Source organism: Anas platyrhynchos, chromosome 2 (assembly GCF_047663525.1).
Source record: "Anas platyrhynchos isolate ZD024472 breed Pekin duck chromosome 2, IASCAAS_PekinDuck_T2T, whole genome shotgun sequence".
Lineage (NCBI taxonomy): Eukaryota > Metazoa > Chordata > Aves > Anseriformes > Anatidae > Anas > Anas platyrhynchos.
In genome coordinates, this window is record NC_092588.1 from 54,037,833 (window position 1) to 54,056,381 (window position 18,549).

The 18,549-nt window shown below is 40.6% G+C and overlaps 1 protein-coding gene across 2 annotated transcripts in view; it reads left to right on the top strand.

Moving 5' to 3' along the window:
* COLEC12 (collectin subfamily member 12) overlaps positions 1–18,549 on the top strand; it is a 93,598-nt gene that overhangs the window by 60,193 nt on the left and 14,856 nt on the right. For both annotated transcript variants that reach the window (XM_038174198.2, XM_027451978.3), the window contains exon 3: positions 15,689–15,811. In XM_038174198.2, coding sequence (XP_038030126.1) covers positions 15,689–15,811 — 123 coding nt within the window. The remainder of the gene's footprint in view (positions 1–15,688; positions 15,812–18,549) is intronic.

Sequence of the window (18,549 nt, forward strand, 5' to 3'; positions counted from 1 at the left end):
GTGTCCTTTCACCACTAGCTGAGAGACACATACTTGCTTTGGTTGTTGTCCCTCTAGTTACCTGTGTGACTGGAGATCCTGCCTGAGAATGGCCAGGTCTCATGCTGAAAAGGGTGCCCAGTCTCAGGGCAAAATAACTGGGAATGTGTTAAGAAAATGGGACCAAAAATCTCTCTCCAAAGCTCTCAACATCTTCTGGTAATATCACAGGCCCATGATTCAACTTAATGGACTGTCCCCAGGGAGTTTCTCCCATTGTATTAATAGCTAAAAGGCTTTTAATTAGCTTCCAGCCTTTATTCTTTTTGATTCACATTCTTTTGTTTCTTCATCAAACAGAATTACCACATGCTTTATAAGAAAAAAAAATGCTGTGGTGTTCCAGCATACAGAGAGCTACGCTGACCCTCATCATCTGCTCTCCCCATCCAGTGCCATAAAACATCTGGGAGAGTTATCTGCTCGCTCCCCGTTTTCATTCTGGGCTAAGTTATATGCAAGGGCACGTCTCCCTTAGGGCTATGAGACACCTTGTCAGCACCACTGATTTCCCCTAAATACATAAGCTTTCTGTGCAGCAGGCCAAAGCAAAGACACACCTATTTCCATTTGTAGGGATTAGAGCCAAAGCACTTAACTGCTCTGACCTCTTGTGTATGATAGGCCGTACAATCATATCCAGTTACTTCTGTACTAGGTCCAATGAATTGTTTTCTGGCTAAAGCATATCTTTTAAATGATGAGACAGGCTTGATCTAAAGACATTAAAATACGGGGAATCCCCAGTGATGGTAATATGTTCCAGTTGTAATCACCCCCACTGCCTGAATTTTTGCTTCATTTCCAACAGGCATCTTTTAACCTCCAACTTTAACCAGGGGTTCACGTTATGCCTTCTCTTCACAGAACTGCCCTTTAGTGCCAGTGCTTCATTAAAGCACCCAGAGACTTCAGGCAAATCCTTTTTTTCTTTTTTTTCTTTGAAGTGTTTTCTTCTGAGCAGAAAAGGCATTTGGATCAATTTAGGTTTCTCACTGCAAACCCTGTTCCCCTGATAAGACTCATAGCAAGGTAAGACTTTGAGACTCCATCCTATGGATGTAGTTGTCATCCATCCTAGGGATGTAAGGGTCATGGGCATCCATGGCTCGATGGCAGCCCCCTCCCATATGTGCTCCCTTGGATTTTGCAGCTCTGGAGGCTCCTGACCCCACCAGGAGCTGCCTTTGGCCACCAACTCCAGCAGGCCTTTTCTCATGGCCTATGCACAACGTACCTGGCCCACAGCCACCAAAGCTGTCCAGGCTGCAGATGTTGTCTCCAGCAGGAGAAGCCTGGAGAGCTGCAGAGATGGGTCAGACTTTTTGGGTCCCTGTGTCAAGCTGGCTGTCCGTCAGTGACGTGTTCCCCAAGGTCTGTCCAACTTCTAGCTCCTTGCAGCAGGCCAGGAAGGTGGATCTGCCCTCTTTTGCACTAAAGTTGTGGTGGGAACCCTTTATTAGTCTTCTTGTCTTCTCACCTGTTATTATCCTTCTTGGAGCCACTGCTCTCCAAGCACACACAGCACGCAAGGCTTATACTTTTTTTTCCTAACATGCTTTAGCCATGCAGAAAGTCATTTTCTGTAAGTGGTCCCAGCTTATCCCGCAGTTCAGCTAGCTTGAATGGCTGCCCTGTGTGCCTCATTAGTTACGTGTTAAGTTTTGTGGTCCTTCGGAAACCTTACCAAGTTTGTGTCCACAGCCGAGAGAGGCCAAAGAAGGATCTCCCACAAAGCTGGATGCTGTTTTCAGACAGTGCAAAACGTTATGGAGCAGGTAAGCAGTTTAGTAACTAATGAAATAATGATTAAAAATAAAGTGCTCTTCTGTCCTCTGGCTTCTGTCCATGTACAGCAAAATTCTGACCTGAGGTTGCTCATGCACCTTGGCAAAAGACCTAGAGGAAATTTCTGTAAGTGCCTTTAACTTGTGCTTAATAAAGCTCTCGATAAAACTAGGAGTGGAAGAGAGAAGAACCCGCCTAACAAATTGTACTACCCTTAAAATTTCTACAGGATTGCAGTGCCTTCACTGGGTGTATCCTCCCTTATCTTTTGACACAAGAGCTACCAGGATATTTATCAAGCGGTTTAATCTGTTATATTTGCATTGTGTGTGCAACCGTGAGCTCTAATTACACAGCATTCATCTTGTAAAACTGTAGAGACTTTACTTTTGATCTTGCCAGTAAGCAACAGTATTCACATGGCAGGGTATGAAGGAGCTGGATCCATTCATTCACCTTAATAGTTTTAAAAGTTTGTTTTCAAGCATTAAAGAAAGTCTTACTTAAGCTATTTAAAGAGGAATGCATCTTTCAAGTGAGCAAACAGGATGCTGACCTTTCTTGTGGATCAGGCCAGTAGTGCAGAACAAGAGCAAGCAGAGTGGTAAAAACCATTATGCCCGTGTGTGGCACGACTACATCTTCTGTGTACAAACATTGCTTCTTTGTGGAGGCTTGAGTAAGATTGTCAGAGTACTAGCAGGTGATGTGGGACACATGCTTAGCAAACAAAATACGGCTTTCATCAAATTCACGCTAATGGTTCTGCTCACATTGAAAGCTCTGCTTTTCATGATCTTGTCTGTGACGTGAACCTTTAGCTATAGTTTATGGCTTTCAACATTTCCAGCTCTGCTTTTCAGGAGCATGTAGTTCAGCCATGGAAAAATTAATATTGGGCTGAAACTTGGCATACGAAGAACCAGCCAAGAAGTAAATGCTCAAAGTCAAATAAAACTGCTGAGAAACAGGTATTTTTAGAAATACTTTCAGTTTTAAACATGAAAATTATTTTTCAGCCTATTATTTAGAAGGCTTAGAGCAGTACAGGGACTTTTTGTCTGTGGACTCTGAAGACACAAGGAAGAGTTAAAGTTCATCAGACTTTTCTTAAATAGGCTATAGTGCTATGTGTTATTTTTTTTATTCCAAAGTTTCCACTGAGTTGCCAGTCTGGCAGCTTCACCTGCTCTTCTTGTTCTATGTTTTTAGCTTGGTGTGGAAGAAAAGCCATTTTCCAGCTCCCTGGTTTGAGTGATGCACCTGCACTGCTATAAATTGTGTGCAACTCTGTGGAAGCAAGAGAGGTTACACTTGTGTAAGTGCAACCATGATAAGAAACAAGAGTGTTTAGTGCAGTGATCTACTGAAAACATTTGACGCTTGCATTGAGCAAATAAATTATAGTATCTCCACACGTAGGTTGAAAGAGTGTGGGTCAAGGGTGCAATGTATTTCTCTGTTGGAGTTCCAAAGAGCAGCTGCAGAGTATGGCATAAATAACATCAGATATTGACTTCTTTTGGAGTGAAAAAGCAGGATGTATTGACCCTGAAGTTAGATATTGACCCCAGATTTGCTTCAGTCTCTTTGCTTGAAGGAACAATAAATCTTGGAGTTTGGCAAAAAAAAATAAGAGTTGAAAAGCAAATTCAGGCTTGACATAGTTGTGTACAAATTTGATACCTTTCCAAGTATAGAAAGGGTCCATTTCCCTTCTATTTTCAGTGGTATATCATGTCAAAATAGGGAAACTTGATTATTGCAACAATTATTTGAGGACTACAACATTCTTTAACAAGGTAAAACGTATGATTTGAAAAATGCTGGAAACCAATGAGTAAGTTATAAGGCAGACATTTAGGTTTGCAGTCTAAAACACTTTGGCACTAGCTTCAGGAAGAATATTTTTTCAAAATCAAAAAATGTACACATCTCATCATTCTCAGTTCACTCCGTTCCTTTTCTCCTTCTTGCCTGAACTATTTCCTTCCAAAGAAGTAAACGTTCCTTTCACTTGCCTTTGGCTTGCTTTCATAGAAGCACAGGCTAAGATTTGGGTTTTTATTTTGTTGTTGTTTTCTTCTTTAATGTATAGGATTATACATTTCTCAAGAACTTATATATTTGCAAATTAACTGAGAAAAAAAATAATCAGGTCTTACAAATTCAACTCAAATTAAAGCACATACAGTTGGTAGCAAAATCTGATTTCTGTATTTGTCCTTCTGAATAAGAAAAACATTTGGTTCAGTTTAAGCCTTTCTCCATAAGCCTCGATTCCCCGATTCCTCAGCAATGAGCCTGAAACGCCGGGTTAACACCTGAGGCCTCTGCCTGCAGATGTGGGAGTCACAGGAGTCCATGGCCGCTCCCCTACATGCTGCTCTGAAGCCACAGACCCTAAAATTCCCTGGCTCCATTCAGAATATTTTGCAAATACTTAGTTTTCCATGATTTCATAAGGTCCCTAGCAAAGAATTAAAGATGTTCTTTTCAGCAAATTCAGCAAGGGGTATATGTTTCAGGAAGATTATTATTATTACAGGCATTATTATTGCTGTTATTATTGTTACTATAGCAACACGTCTACTGGTTTGTTAGGGGGTGGTCTAACAAATTTCCCATGATACCTAAAAATGGCAGGTTGTTACAAGGCAGGCATGCACAGAATAGATTTAGTAGGTTAATGCTTCTGATGGGTTTGTCAACTTTTGTGTTTCTGTGTTTGCAGTAGAGTTTTCATCTCTGTAATGTGGTGATTGCATTGGCATTAGGAAGGCGGTAGATTGGTGCTACATGGATGGGTAGTATGCTCCTTATACTCCTGGCTAACCACTTACCTTGTCTGTGACAAGTGCTCTGGATGCCATTTGGCATAGCTTTTCCTCACTTGGAATGAGCAAATTTAATTATTCTATTTTCAGTGACTGTCAAGACAGTGTAAATTTACTTGTTTCTTTATTAGGAGGGAAAACCAGAACTGCATTTATCAGCCATGCTAATCCTGCACTACCTTTGTGCAGGAAGTTATAGTAATGTATGGAAGAATAAATTTTCCTCTCTAAATACAGAGAAGAACACTAAGCAGGGAAAAATCACAGGAACTGTGATGGTATTAGGTGGAAACACCCCATTTATCAGGGCTGTTGCTCCTTACATTGCACAGCCATTGCACATTGGCTCAACTGTGAAAAATGTTCTGATCACATCAGGAATTCACTCTTAGTCTGCTTTTTATCCAGGAAATTGGATGCTGGTGAAATTGAATGAGCCGGGACATGGGGAGAGCTCAGGAGCTGGAGACAGTGCAGGGCATGGAGAAGAGAGGAGAGGGGGGAGAAAGGGGGAAGTGAATGAGAAAACTGAAAGGTGGTAGCTGAAATGGGTCACAGTCGTTTCTTCTAGCCCAGAAATCTAGCTTTATGGAGAAAAACACATCTTTGGAAAATATAAGATTCAGGAAAAGAAGATAGAGACTGAGGTTGGTTGGGGGAGGTTGGTTAGGTTGGAGATGGAGACAGGGTTTTTTTGTCTCTACTATCAAGACTGAAAATTTCTGAAGAAAAAGCCATACCTTAGGTGGCTTTAGAAGAACAGTAAGGTGAAAAATAAATCCTACCCCTGTCAGCCCCTTGCCTTCGGAGGTGATATAACACTGTGTTCTCGATTCAGATGAGAGGAGTAAGGCAGCACCATTCCAGAGGAACACTGTGCCTGGATATATTCTCACTCCTGTAATTGAACATGTAGCCTTAGGAGATGAGGTAGAAATTTACAGTCAGTGGATTTGTGACCTCAAGCTGTGTTCATTGCAGTGCCTGCAGGCACCCGTTCTTCTTCATTCAGGTACTTCAGCCATGCAGTCTTGATATTTTCATGGAAAAGGTCAGTCAGAAGTGGCAATTTACATTCACAGCTGTAATTAAATAAACCAGTAGAGCATGCCTCCATAAATGTGCTGTGTTTTCTGCACCCGCATCCCACTATGAGGTTCTACTGTGTTCTTCCTCATGGCCCTCTCTGGTTTTGGGACCCAAATCCAGTTGCTTGGTCATGTTCCACTCAGGGGCCTGTTTCACTGTTAAGTACCCAGCACTGTTAGGAACAACTTCACCTCATTTTTTACACACATAAGTCTTCCAAATAATGTCCTCAGACAGACTTTTTAGTTGGAAAGAGGCAATTACTAGAGGATGTTTCTTAATGAAGGCAAAAGAAGCCTTGCCACAAGGTCCGGTGAAGGCTGGATAAAGGCCTGCATTTCAACTTGAGACGTTTGATTAACATGTTTCAGTTCTGTTCATGTCAGTTGTTCATCACAAAATTCCAGCTGGAACATGTAACAACATGTAAATTTGTAGATACAGATATATCTGCAATTTAGTGCTAACTAATTACAGTCTTTATAACTTTTTCAAACTTTTGCTTTTCTGCATGAAGTTGGATATACTTGTTCATAGCCTGCAGGCAATTATTTTTTTCCTCCTGAAAGCCTCATCAAAAGCAGCTCTGTATTTTCCATAACGGAAAAAGAGAAATACATTTTTATGACATCAAGTATCGTTGAAACTCTATTTCGTTCTGCTCCAGCAGGTAGTGGAGAAGAGAAAAAAGCTTGATGAATGAGAAGGGCATCCAGCGTGCTTCTTCCTGCCTAGTGAAAATTGGTTTAGATTCATATGTGTTGCAGGAGTTTAAAAGCACTTTACAGAGACACATGGGATTTTATAATACGCTTGAATGAACGACCTGCCGCGACGGCATTAGAAGTGCACATGTGCACATGCACACGCTCATAGAAACTTTCACAGAACAGATGGGCTCCAAGTATTCCCATTTGACTTGTGCAGGCACATAAAAAAGTTTAATTTCTGTAGATAGCTGGAATACTGTGTGTGGCAGCATCAGTGAATACAGAGCTGTTGCCTCGTCACCTATGACCGGAGTGTTCATTCGGAGAAGCCAAGCTCATCTTTGGACTGTAAAACAGTGATCCGACCTATCACTCCTCAGCATTGTCCTCAAAATGATGATAAAATTTGCAGAAGAAGTTAGTAAAACCAACAGTGGGAGCTTCCTGCAAAGAGAATGTGTTTTGCACCTGTGCTCTGGCTGACTTCACCACAAACTGACAAGCCACATTTGCAGCCCCAACCGAGATCGTGTTGCCCTCTTAAAGAAATTTATCTTAACATCCAGAAATCACAGAGTTGTTAGTTTTTTCTACCTACCAGTTAATGTAACATCATTACTACAGTTACTAACACCTAAATGTTGTGTTATAAAAATATAGAATATTAGGGAAAATACATACTTAGAGTCAGTTACCTTGTTTCCTCCTTTCAGTCTAATGTAATTTGAATTAAGGCTAAAAACTATGTCCATTAATCATCAAATTATACCACCTTAATTAGGAGCTAAGCTTCATAAGGAGGCTTGCTTAGTTAAGAACAGAGGGCCCAGATGTAGACAGAAATGGCATTACTTTGCCATCTGGCTAAATGCTGTAACTCTGAAGGACACATCCCTTCTGTGATTTTGCTAAGGCTTTGTTCAATCTAGTTTTAATTAACTCATTGGATGGAATACCCTCAGATTGTCTTAGGAGACTATAGAACAAGCCAAAGATCTGGCTTTGATCTCCCTATAGCTCTGGCTGTATATCTTCTTGCGAGTCAATCTAAAACTCTCTTGTTTGGGCTACAGCTTGAGAAGGTCTTTTTGCTGTGATGTATTGTGGCTGTCTTCCTGTCATTGAACAGGTCTTTAATTCACACATGATTTTTATCTTCTTTTAACTGTGATATTTTTTCTATCATTTTCTGAAAAGCTTAATTAGATTTTTGGGGTTAGATCCACAGGCATGCACTGAGTGATCTCCTGCTTGATTTTCATTAACCGAGGGCAGACACATCTCTCTTGTTCCAGACAGTTATTTAAAAGTAAAATCACTTACTGGTTTTTGTTCTGGTTTGAGTTAAGCTCTCGATGTGTCTTTAAATCTAATAGTCTATGGGATGTTGGACTCTTTGGTAGTGTGATATCTTTACCACATTGCTATGGCTGGACCTTAAACTACTGCAAATCTGTGATTGTTCTTAAACTCTACCACACTAGTTCTTTAGTTCTGCTCATAATATTTGCATAACATACAGTTCAGATATTCAGCAGTCTTTGTTCACCCTGTGTTGTGGTTGGGCTTTTTGTATCCTTTCAATTAAGATATTTGGTGTTTAATCACAGTAGGACATTGTTTAGTAATGGTATATAATTAAATGGTGATGGTTGTTGAAGTGTATAATTAGGATTTTTGACAATTCATTGTGAATCTCTGGTCTGCTGTGAAGAGGAACAAAGCCAGAGAGAAATGCTGGCTGGGTTATATAAATAAGTGGGAGATGATGGTCAGGCTGAAAATGAGGGTTCTCCCCTCCTGTAATGAAAGGCTTTGTGTACATTACATAGAATAAAGTATTTCTTAGGCTGAAAGCTTTCCAGAGATAACAGTGTTGGCCCTCTGAGACTCTTTATTATGTCAGATGTGGGATTATGGATTTACGGGAAGCGACTGCTCCCTCTGACAGACTTGGTCTCATGGAGGAGACTTTGTCTCTCCTGCCTGCAGAATTTCAGGCTGCAACCTGCACATCATCACAGCTGGGGGCTTTCTAAGTCCTCCAAGAGAAGAAAACCCCTCTCCACTGAAATACCCCAGGCTTTTTGGGCAAACTGCCCTCTCATGTCTGCCTCCAGTTTCAGGGGACAAGGGACATGGATGGTGAGCTCTGCTGGCCCCAGCCCAAGCATTGTGCCCACAGTGGTGATGATGGCTCTTTGAGGGCAAGATTATGAAAAAGCCCTGTCAATGGTGGATTCTTTTATTGTCTTCTGGCCTTCATCCTTATGGAAAGACTTCTTTTCTTTTCTTTTCTTTTCTTTTCTTTTCTTTTCTTTTCTTTTCTTTTCTTTTCTTTTCTTTTCTTTTCTTTTCTTTTTTTAAGAGTCTGAGAACATGCTGTTCTAAAATGCAATCTGAAAACCTCTCATCACTATATAGCTGCAAGAAAGGGATATTCAGGTGAAAAAGAAAATACCCCAGTGTGAAGCTCATGATAAAATCAGAGGAACCAACATGACTGTCCCCAGGAGGAATTGCACAGCTCTTTCAATAAATGAACCCCCAGTCACAGAGCAGGCTTTTGAGGTGTGCTTTTTTCCCTCCAGAGGTTATTCATGCAATCAGGTTGTGCGAGACCCTGTAGAAACCTGTAAGGACAGAGTGGTTTGGGGTTGGTCTGTTGATTTATTAATTGAAGAAGAAAGAGGCACTGTGTCTTGCAGTGTTTACTTGAAATATCAAGTGGCTGTTTCAGCCACGGCCTTGCTGCCATATTTCATGATTTTCCACCTGGCACAGGAAAGCTGGCACAAGTGAAGTGAGTACATACCCACTGCTTAGGTTTCAAGTTTAGCTGCTTTGAGTGCTTCCTAGTAAATAACCACAGACCTTTCCAAAATAAACAAAGCTTTCTTTTATCCCTATTTGATTAGAAAAACAGAAGCGAAACTACTGAATTCCAGAACAAATGACAGCATGTTTGTGCTTAGTATTTTTACCAATGGCACAGTAAAAATCTGAGCATGGAGTCAAGCAGGTCGTTCCCATTCACCTAGCCATAAGCCAGCATCGCACCCCCTGGGCTAACAGGACCACTGTGATCATGAAGACTGTAGATGTGGGAGGAAGGCTGGCACCCATGGGGCCCCTCAGGGTCTAGCAGAAAGGAAATTGTGGCAAGAGACTGAGCAAGGAGTGAAGCAGCTGGGACAATGTGGTAAACTCACTACTCTTCTATTAGGTCTAATAAACTGAGAGTCTTGGTTTTGCTGGCTGATAGCTCTCTCCAGCAAAGCCCCAGAGATGGGTTTGTAACTTAAGGACTCCTGCAGACCTGTCCTGCAATAACCACAAAGTTTGCTCATTCAGCCACACGTAGCCCTAGGATGGGGTCATCAGGAAGCATTTAGGTCACAGAGAGGGGCAGTGGCACCATGTGGTCAAGGGGCAGTTGCTCAGAGAATCCTCAGTCCATGCTGTGCTTACCAGGGCAGCAGCCTCATACTAAACTCTCCCCATCCCATAACCTGGTGTTGTATGGCCTTACGTTATGGGGTTGGACCATCAGTAAGGGGGAAAAAATAGAGTGTCTATTTGCTTTTAGCTCAAGTTACAGCCTTTATAGTGCAAGGACATACTCCAAACTAAGGGAAGGAGATTTTTACTCAGGTAAAAAAAAAGGGGGGGGAGGGGGATGGGGGAGGAGGAAAGAAAAAAAAAAAAGAAAAGAAGTATGAACCAGTCTGAGCTTTTGCCATTTATAACCATTATAAAGAATGATTGCTTTCTGAGGTAAGTTAGTCATATGGAGCCATCAAATCATCCGTTTTGCTGACTGCAGCTAAACCATTCATGGAGGATCACAGGAATTGTTTCCATGAAGAGTAGGTTAATAACCTGTAAAACCACACAGAAAAGAAGACAAAAACTTCAGTTTGAGTTTTGTGGCTGGCTGGATCCAGTAATCTCAAAGCTACATGAGGTTTATTGTTGGCAAAGATGTATCTGCTTTTCATTTGAGTGTGCTGAAGTAGTGTGCTGAGTTTGTGTCTGTACAAAAGCTTCTTTCTAAAAAACATATGCATGGACATATATGTATATATGTGAATATAAGAATGTGTAAGTATATATACTTATGTAATATGTATATATATGTGTATGTGTTCACTCATATGAAAGAATTATATTTCAATTTCAATCCTGTAAGATAGGCTTCTTTTCCTAATGCCTAATCGTGCTTATTTGTTAAAACAACAACAACAACAAATTTGCAGTTAGGTACGTGAATTTAAACACTTACAGTTTTTTAAGGGTTTTAGTTATCTAAACCTAGAGATAGATTCTTCCTGGGATCATCTACTTTTACTAGTGAGTTCAGCACCCACTGGGAGCCTGTTAAGAGCCTCTCAGTATTTGGTTCCTACCTACATGTTGCATGTACTCAATAGTTTATTCAGGCCCCTTTAAATATAGCTGTTAGATCTCCTGCTCATCAGTTTTGAGAACATTATCCTGGAGAAATTTATCATCTGAAGGCTGCAAACCAGGCTTGAAGTCTTCCTTCCGAACTGCAAGGGATGTTATCTCTTCACAATGAATTACACTGGGGAAAACCCCTCCTAACTAATGTACGTATTTTCGTTTCCTGTGCTGCATTTCTTCAATCATCTTATCAGCACATTTTTTGTCAGGATTGCAAAGGGAACCTTGCATCTTTGTCAAAACTGATCTGCTAGCAGAAATATTATGGGGCCACCTAAGATCCTGCAGCAAGAGCCAAGAAAAGAACACAGAGGAAAAGACTTCTAAAAGAATTATTCAGCAAGAAAATGTGTGTGCATAATCATCCTCAAGTGTTCAGAGATGTGCTCCTGAAGCACAATATAGTTGAGGAATTAGGTATTTTATAAGGTAGCTGCTGCATGTCAAAGAGCAAAGATATTTGGTCTGCCATTAAAAAACACAGAACAACAACAATGAAAAAAACAATAAAAGCAAACAAACAAAAAGCTCCTCCCCCAGCAAAATCTCTGCTTATCTGGAGCCCAAAAGGCATCTGCAGATGTATACCCCCTGCGTGAGAACAAAGTCTTCAGTCACTGGAATGCAATGCTATAAAAACAAATACTACAAAGCCTGGTAACAGGGGGATGTCTCACTTGCATATTTTTCTGTGACCATCTTGGTTTGCAGAGAAGGGGGTCCCCAAAGCATGTGAGCCAGCAGGATCTCTTTGTACTGGGTCGCTGTCTGTTTGGCCAGATGTCTTCCCAACAGTGAGATAGAAAAACCAGAGATCTTATTAAAATAAGTCAGGGAAGGGAATGGAAAAAAGCATGTGTCCAGCGAAACAAGGCACATCATGTCCCATCTGATATTTATTAAACGTTGATCAAATCAGCAGTGAGAAATGCACATCGTGCGGAAGTGACCTTGGCTCCCTGGGTTTTGAAGTTAGTGACAAATGTCTGGGAGCAGACCAGCATTAAAATCATGTGTACAGGACATAGAGATGAGTATGCTGGGCTAGAAGCAATGACAAGAAACCAAGAAGAGCAGACTGGAGCCGAGAACCCAGTTTTGGAGGTTTTATGTATGTTCTAGCAATGGAATGGGCATGCATAATCTCCCTGTACATTTACTATGTGGCTTTCTGTATGAGCTGTTACACATCTCCTGGAAGAACACAACATTATGTGTGAGCCATGAAAACAAGCAGTCAAGTGGGTAAAAGTGCAATTGATTCCGGTGGAAGTTTTGTCAAATTAAAGCCCAAGAGTGGCTTGCTTCAAGACGTGGCTCTGAGCTGTTGTGATAAACCTGTAGGCTTTTATGCCAACCTGCTGGCTGTTGTGTAATCACAGTGAACATTTCAAACCACCTCCCATCTGTTCTTGCATAATGTTTTGGCTATCGTGTCTTTTCAGAGCAGCCCTTCAGTAAATAAATGAGTGTCCTGAGAGTGTGGACTAAATGTTTCTTTTGAACCAGAACAATCTTATTTGGGATTGGTCCTAAAACAGGGAACAGGGAAGAACAATAGGGCAAGTTGAAGCCAGGTTCCTTGCTTGGGGAGGCTATAGAGCCCTGATTACGTTATAATTCATCCCTATACTGAGAAGGTTGCACTCCTGGCTTTTACCTTTACTCATAGTCTCTTTTGTTTAACTGCACAAAAAGACATCAGAAAGAGTCTTCCAAAACTTTCCTTCAAGGTACCTCTATCTTCAGTAATTCTTAAATGTTTAGTAAGCTACAGAAGCAACTGGGATTAGCAGCAGAGTTAGGGGCTATGCATTTGCAATAAAGTATACCTGTGATGGCTCCAGATGCCTTTACTGTGTCCATCTCTAGTGAAGGGAAAACAACAGAGCCTGTCAGAGCTCTCTGGCTTTTCACTGCAGCCCTGGACCTGGGGCACATTAGATGAGGGTTGGGGGGTTTGCTGACAGTCAAACACAGTTTTAAGCTGACAGGCAGAAAGCACCAGCAGGCACTGCTTTACGCTGTTCCAGCCCCGGTTAGTTAATGGAATTGCTCTAGCCTGTGCTATCGCTTTAGTACGCGGTGTTTATGTTATTAATACCAACAGCGCCGGATTGCTAAGGGGTGGAAAGATCTGGCTTTTGTTGGGGTGCTGTTCTGCCGTCTGTTTGAAATACACTGAAAGTAAAAGTTCCAAAAAGCCAAAGTGCTCTTTTATTGAACCAGCGATAGAGAGGACTGAGACAAGTGAAACGAGATCTTTATGGTGCACTGGAGCATGCACGATACTAGGTGTGGGACTGCGATATATCCAATGACATCAGCACTGCTTCAGCTCATTACACTACCCAGAAAGTTGGAGCACAGTGACAGAAAGCAGGTCATGTCATAAAATGAGTAATCTTAATATGAGACTGCCATCAAGTGAAACTTTTCTACGTGTAGTCACTGTCAAAGGTTTTGTTTTGATTTCTGCCTCTCTCTGGGCTTTGTACCTCTGCAGTCTATCAGTCTTCCCAGTTATGGATTTGATCCTGTTTCCATTAACATGGAAATAATGAGGATCAAGCTTTCTGTTATCTGTACAGCTTAGAAGGTGAGTCTGATGTGCTTTGTGCTGCAGGCTTCCAGTGTTTTTTGACATGTGGGATGTTCAAAGACTTAAAGTTTGGGAATATGAATTTTAAACCCTTCAGAGGAGGAACCTTGCATTCAGCACACAGTACACAGCCCTCAATGAGCCCATCAGTACCATCTAACAGCAAAATGGTGCTCCTTTACTTTGTTTACTGCAAAACTTTAGAAAATTGTTCTTTCCTTCTTCGGCTTTTTCAGCAAGCAGAGCTTCCCCACTTGCAAACTCCTTGAGGCTATCAACCGGACAAAGAAAACCACCTCACACACCAGAACCCATAAGCAAACTTGACTATCAAATTATGGACTCCTCACTTTTTTTTTTTCAGGAGTTACCAGTCTTCCAAGTCCAAGCACTGATAAATGGGCTCTCCAACTGCCCGTGTGGGCACCAGCTCCTCTCCTTCTCAGCCTCACAGGGAGGAGTGAAGCTTTTCCCCTCCAGTTTCTCTTCTGTGGCTTTGTCTTACTTTTCCCTACCATTCCTGACAGAACCAGTTGTTCCCAACTGGCCTTATGCCGAAACCTCAAGTAACCCAAATCTATGACATCACATTCATCACATGGCAGAAGAACGCGTTGTCACAGCTGAAAGGTTTAGGAAACGTGAGATAACGTAATGTGGAAAGCAGGCTGACCTGTGAGAGAGGCATTTCTGCCTTGTCCATGGCTTGTATATGCGCAAAGGGAATTGAGAAAAATGCCTAGTCAAATAAACTGTGTGCAAATCCTCCTCCTGAGTTGCTTCAGTTTGTTCATCCCTCCTTCACGTACCGTAGGCCCAAGGAAGTCAGTAGACATTATTCTTTGAGAGAAATACAGTTGACTTAACGTGCTGTGTTGGTCACCATTCCTCAGTGACCCCAGGAGAAGAGGCCTGTGCTTTTCTCTTAAGAAACACAAAATAAAAACAGCTCTGCAGAGGGGCATCAGCTGGGAAAAGTAAAATCAGCTGTGGGCCAGGCCTCAGGGGAAATGTAAGTTACTCATAAAAAGCTACAGAGCAAGTCTTGATTAGTTAAGTAATCTGGTACACAGAATTTATTAGAACTTAAAGCTTTCCTGTGGGACTCCCCTAATAGTTCACAAATAGAGTAAAATATCAAAGAGATGCATATTTTGACAGACACAGAGAGCTGCATTTATCCTGGCCTATTAATGCATATCATAAGGAGGAATAAATCCAGCCCTTTCATTTCAGTGCATGAAACACACTCATGTTTCTCCCAAACTTCTTGGTAACTTAATGCCTCCAAAACTCTCAACCTGTTCCTGAGGAATACATTAAGAAAAGAGGAGTAATAGCTCCATGATATACTTAAAGATATCAAAACATTCTGCAAAAAAGCTCGAATTTAGAATAGTGAGGGTTTGTTTTCTGTCATTGGTTTGGGGCCCTTTTTCTTAATCATGGGAAAATTCACCAGCATTATTCTGCTGTTATGGATCTGCCACTAGCTTTACCAGCGTAACAGCCCTTGTTCTCTTTGGAAATAGCACTCTCCAAAAATAAAAACAAAAGTAAAAATAAAAATATAAAAAAATAAAAAAAGTAAAAATAAAAATATAAAAATATAAAAATATAAATAAATCTCTCCCATTATGGAAAGAAAGTGTTCACACAGCAGGCATTAGTGGTAATGGTTGCAAGGCAGGGCCTGTACCCCTATCATACTTCAAAAATGCTATTTTATTTCTGTGTTTTCCTTCTGCCAGAGCATCTACTGTCTCATGTTGCCTCTGTCGGTTGAATGCTGAGAAAAAGCTGCCGTCGTGTGATACCTGACAGAGGATATGCTGATAAACATCTGACTTCCAAAGCTCATCACACTCTTGTTAGCAGAATTGAAAAATAGCCTGGTCTCCCAGGAAAGCTCCAGTTTTTCCAGCAAAGAACCTACTTCTTTTCCACAGCCTAAAACCTGAAGTGACTGTATCACAGAGCTGATGCTTTAACCACTGTGGAGGTTATCCTGGAAGGATAGGCAGAGAGACACCCACTTATCATCTGCTTGTATAAGTATTTTCTTTGTTAGAACACAGAGGAAAGGAAAAGGGAAGATAAAACCAGCAATGTGTCCTTTTCCCTTGTTTTAAAATTCTTTAAATCTTCTTTTGCAGGTATTCAGGAGGGGACTCAATGTACCAAGTGTAAAAATAACTGGGCACTGAAGTTTTCCATCATCTTATTATATATTTTATGTGCCCTGTTAACAATTACCGTAGCCATTCTGGGATATAAAGGTATGTATGAATTGAGTGCAACACTTCTCTTTCAGTCAAACATCCAAGAGCATTTCCATGTACCTGATAAGCAATTTATCACATTCTCACCTTGAACATTCACCTTTGGCAATGTGGTTTGTTGTACACACATGGCAACAAACCTCAGCCTTATATTTTCATTTTCAAACAATTGTGAAGTTTTCAGATTAGATTAGAAATTTTAAAAGGGGAAAAAGCTTAGAACAAAGTGGTTGTCCTTCTACCTTGAAGGAGTAGCTGGAAGACTCAAAGCTCTGCAGTATTTGCTATGCCTTTATTTCACTGAGCCCTTTTACATGTATCAGCACCTTTCCAGAACAAATGCCCTTCTTAGTGGGAGAGCCAGGAATAGTGTTATTAAGATAATTATAATATTTATCACAGGAATAAAGTGTAGGATCAATATTACTTTGAAAAATCTGGAAGAAAGATTGAAGCAAGAGGTGCCAATTTATTGAGTCGCCTGCAATTATTTTGATGAACAAGGATGCTTAGAAGCTTTTGACAGTAATTTCAAAGATTCCGACAGTTTGGCAACCCAGTAATGAAGGAAAGTTCATTTTTACAAGTCCACAGTAGGGCACATTGGAAAGTACAGCTTAAAATTCCCATACCTAAAGGGGACTAGTGAATTGTAGCAATGTAGACATTCTTATGAATGAATCAATGTAAATGTTTGCTTCTTGTGCAGTCACAGCTATAATAAGTTAAATAAATTAGATGTGAAGTCCTTGAAAGAAAAAGAAAGTGAAAAACATGATTTTGAGCATTATAGTAGGACACTGCAGCATGTTGTGGAGAAAACTAGGCTAGCTCTAAGCTAGCTGCTTCAATACAACTCTCAGTTGTAGTTTCAAAACCCCTCCAAGAAGCTGGGTCAAATATTCATGTGATTAGCATGCAGTGTGTCCTGTGCCGCCAACAGCTGTGCTCGTAGCATAACTGACATCATCTCTGGTCCTTTGCCAGCAAAAGAAAAGGAAATTGTAGAAATAGAAAGGGATAAATACTTATTTGAGAGGATTCACTGGAGTTTTGAGTGGGAAGAAAATGAAAACTGCTTGCTTTAGGTGGAAAATTTAACAAGGGAGATCAGAGAATGTGAAGGACAAATATTCTAACAGAATATATATATTCTTTTTTTACTATAAAGCAGACAGAATGTGGTAAATTAAAATAAAATGTAAAGAAAAGCAGTATAGTTGCTCAGGTATTCTCCTGAAGAATGTGTAAGTGGTTTCTGAAAGTAAGATTCTGAGGATAAAGATTCTTCAGGATTCGAGAAATTGTTCTTGATCTGTGAGGATGAGATTGGTATACTGACTAGGGGAGGACAAACTTAGGCCTTTTGCAGGTATAAATCTGCAGAGCTCTGCTTCCAGTGAGTAAGGATGTGATCTTTCCAGGCTATAACCCAGACACTAAACGCCTGGGATTTAGTGGAATTTTCCTCAAGAGCGTTTTATTACACGGTTGTCAGTTCTGGGGCTTACTAGGAGAATCAGACCTCACTTGGCATCAGAAACAGCACATCAGGTTGCAGGGACCATTGCTCTGCATCTTGCTTTGGCAAGCATTTGCTCCTATATGTGTAGGAAGCAATAGCAATAAAGAAACTGTCCAAAAAAAATCTCTTTGGGAGTTTCTCTTCCTCATTTCAGTCGACGGCTTTCCAGCTTCTTTCTCCATGGGCCTGCAGCACAGTCTTTTCCACAAGCCTTGCTCTCGTTTTGAGGCCCCTTCTTTGCTACACTCAGTTCTGGACTTGCTTCTTGTTCTGACTAGTTATTTGTGCCTGACCAGGGACTAGTCTTTCTGTTGCAGCCACATTTATTCAGGGTAAGGACAAAATGATTTCCTTGCCCATAGTATAGGAACATGGATAATGCACATCTACACTGACCCTAAGACACCTTGGTAACTGCTCCACCTGAATTCCAAGAGAAAGGCATGCATTGAAAAAAAGTCCTTTTTGGTCCAAAGAATCCCTTCAGAACCTCCAAAGCAGCAAGCGGATGTATGTCAGGTATTAATTTCATCCTTTGTACCTTGCAGTTTAAGAGCTTTGTGGCCACAGTGCCTAAAGCGCTAATTTGCAGGGAAAACATGAGTTAGACAAAGCCCCAGCTGATGGTATGTATTCAAAGGAATTGCTGCAATATTTTTCTTAGTTGGAAAGGAATTAGGCCTTAAAGGAAGAACAAAACTCAAAATAAAATTTTATAAAGCTCTTGAACTCTCCCCTCTGCATCAGAGTTTGGCTTGTCTTTTTTATTGCAGTATTACACTGAGAGAAGGAATTCTGCTGGCATCAGGGATTCTTGCAGTCTCTTAGCTAAGTTTCCATTAAATTTGCCTCCCACACTTATGTTTATAAAGCCCCAAACTACTTTTAAAACTTTCATTTCCTACATAGTATTTAGATATCCTTTGTGATTTAAAATGTTAAAACTACTAATCAGTGGATTAAATATGGCAGACAAAAAATAACTCAATGGGAGGCAAAGTCAACATAGAACAAACCTCCAAATTGGTGGTAAAAATTACATAGTAGGTTGGAGAAACCTGAAACCAAAACATGAATTAAATACTCAGGTCATGAAGGAATAAAAAAATGAGTTTACTATTCGTTTGCTTTGGAAGAAATATTAAATTATTGTTTTAAAACATGAATAAAGGAATCTGTAATTTTTTAACATACTTTCTTAAATTAAATG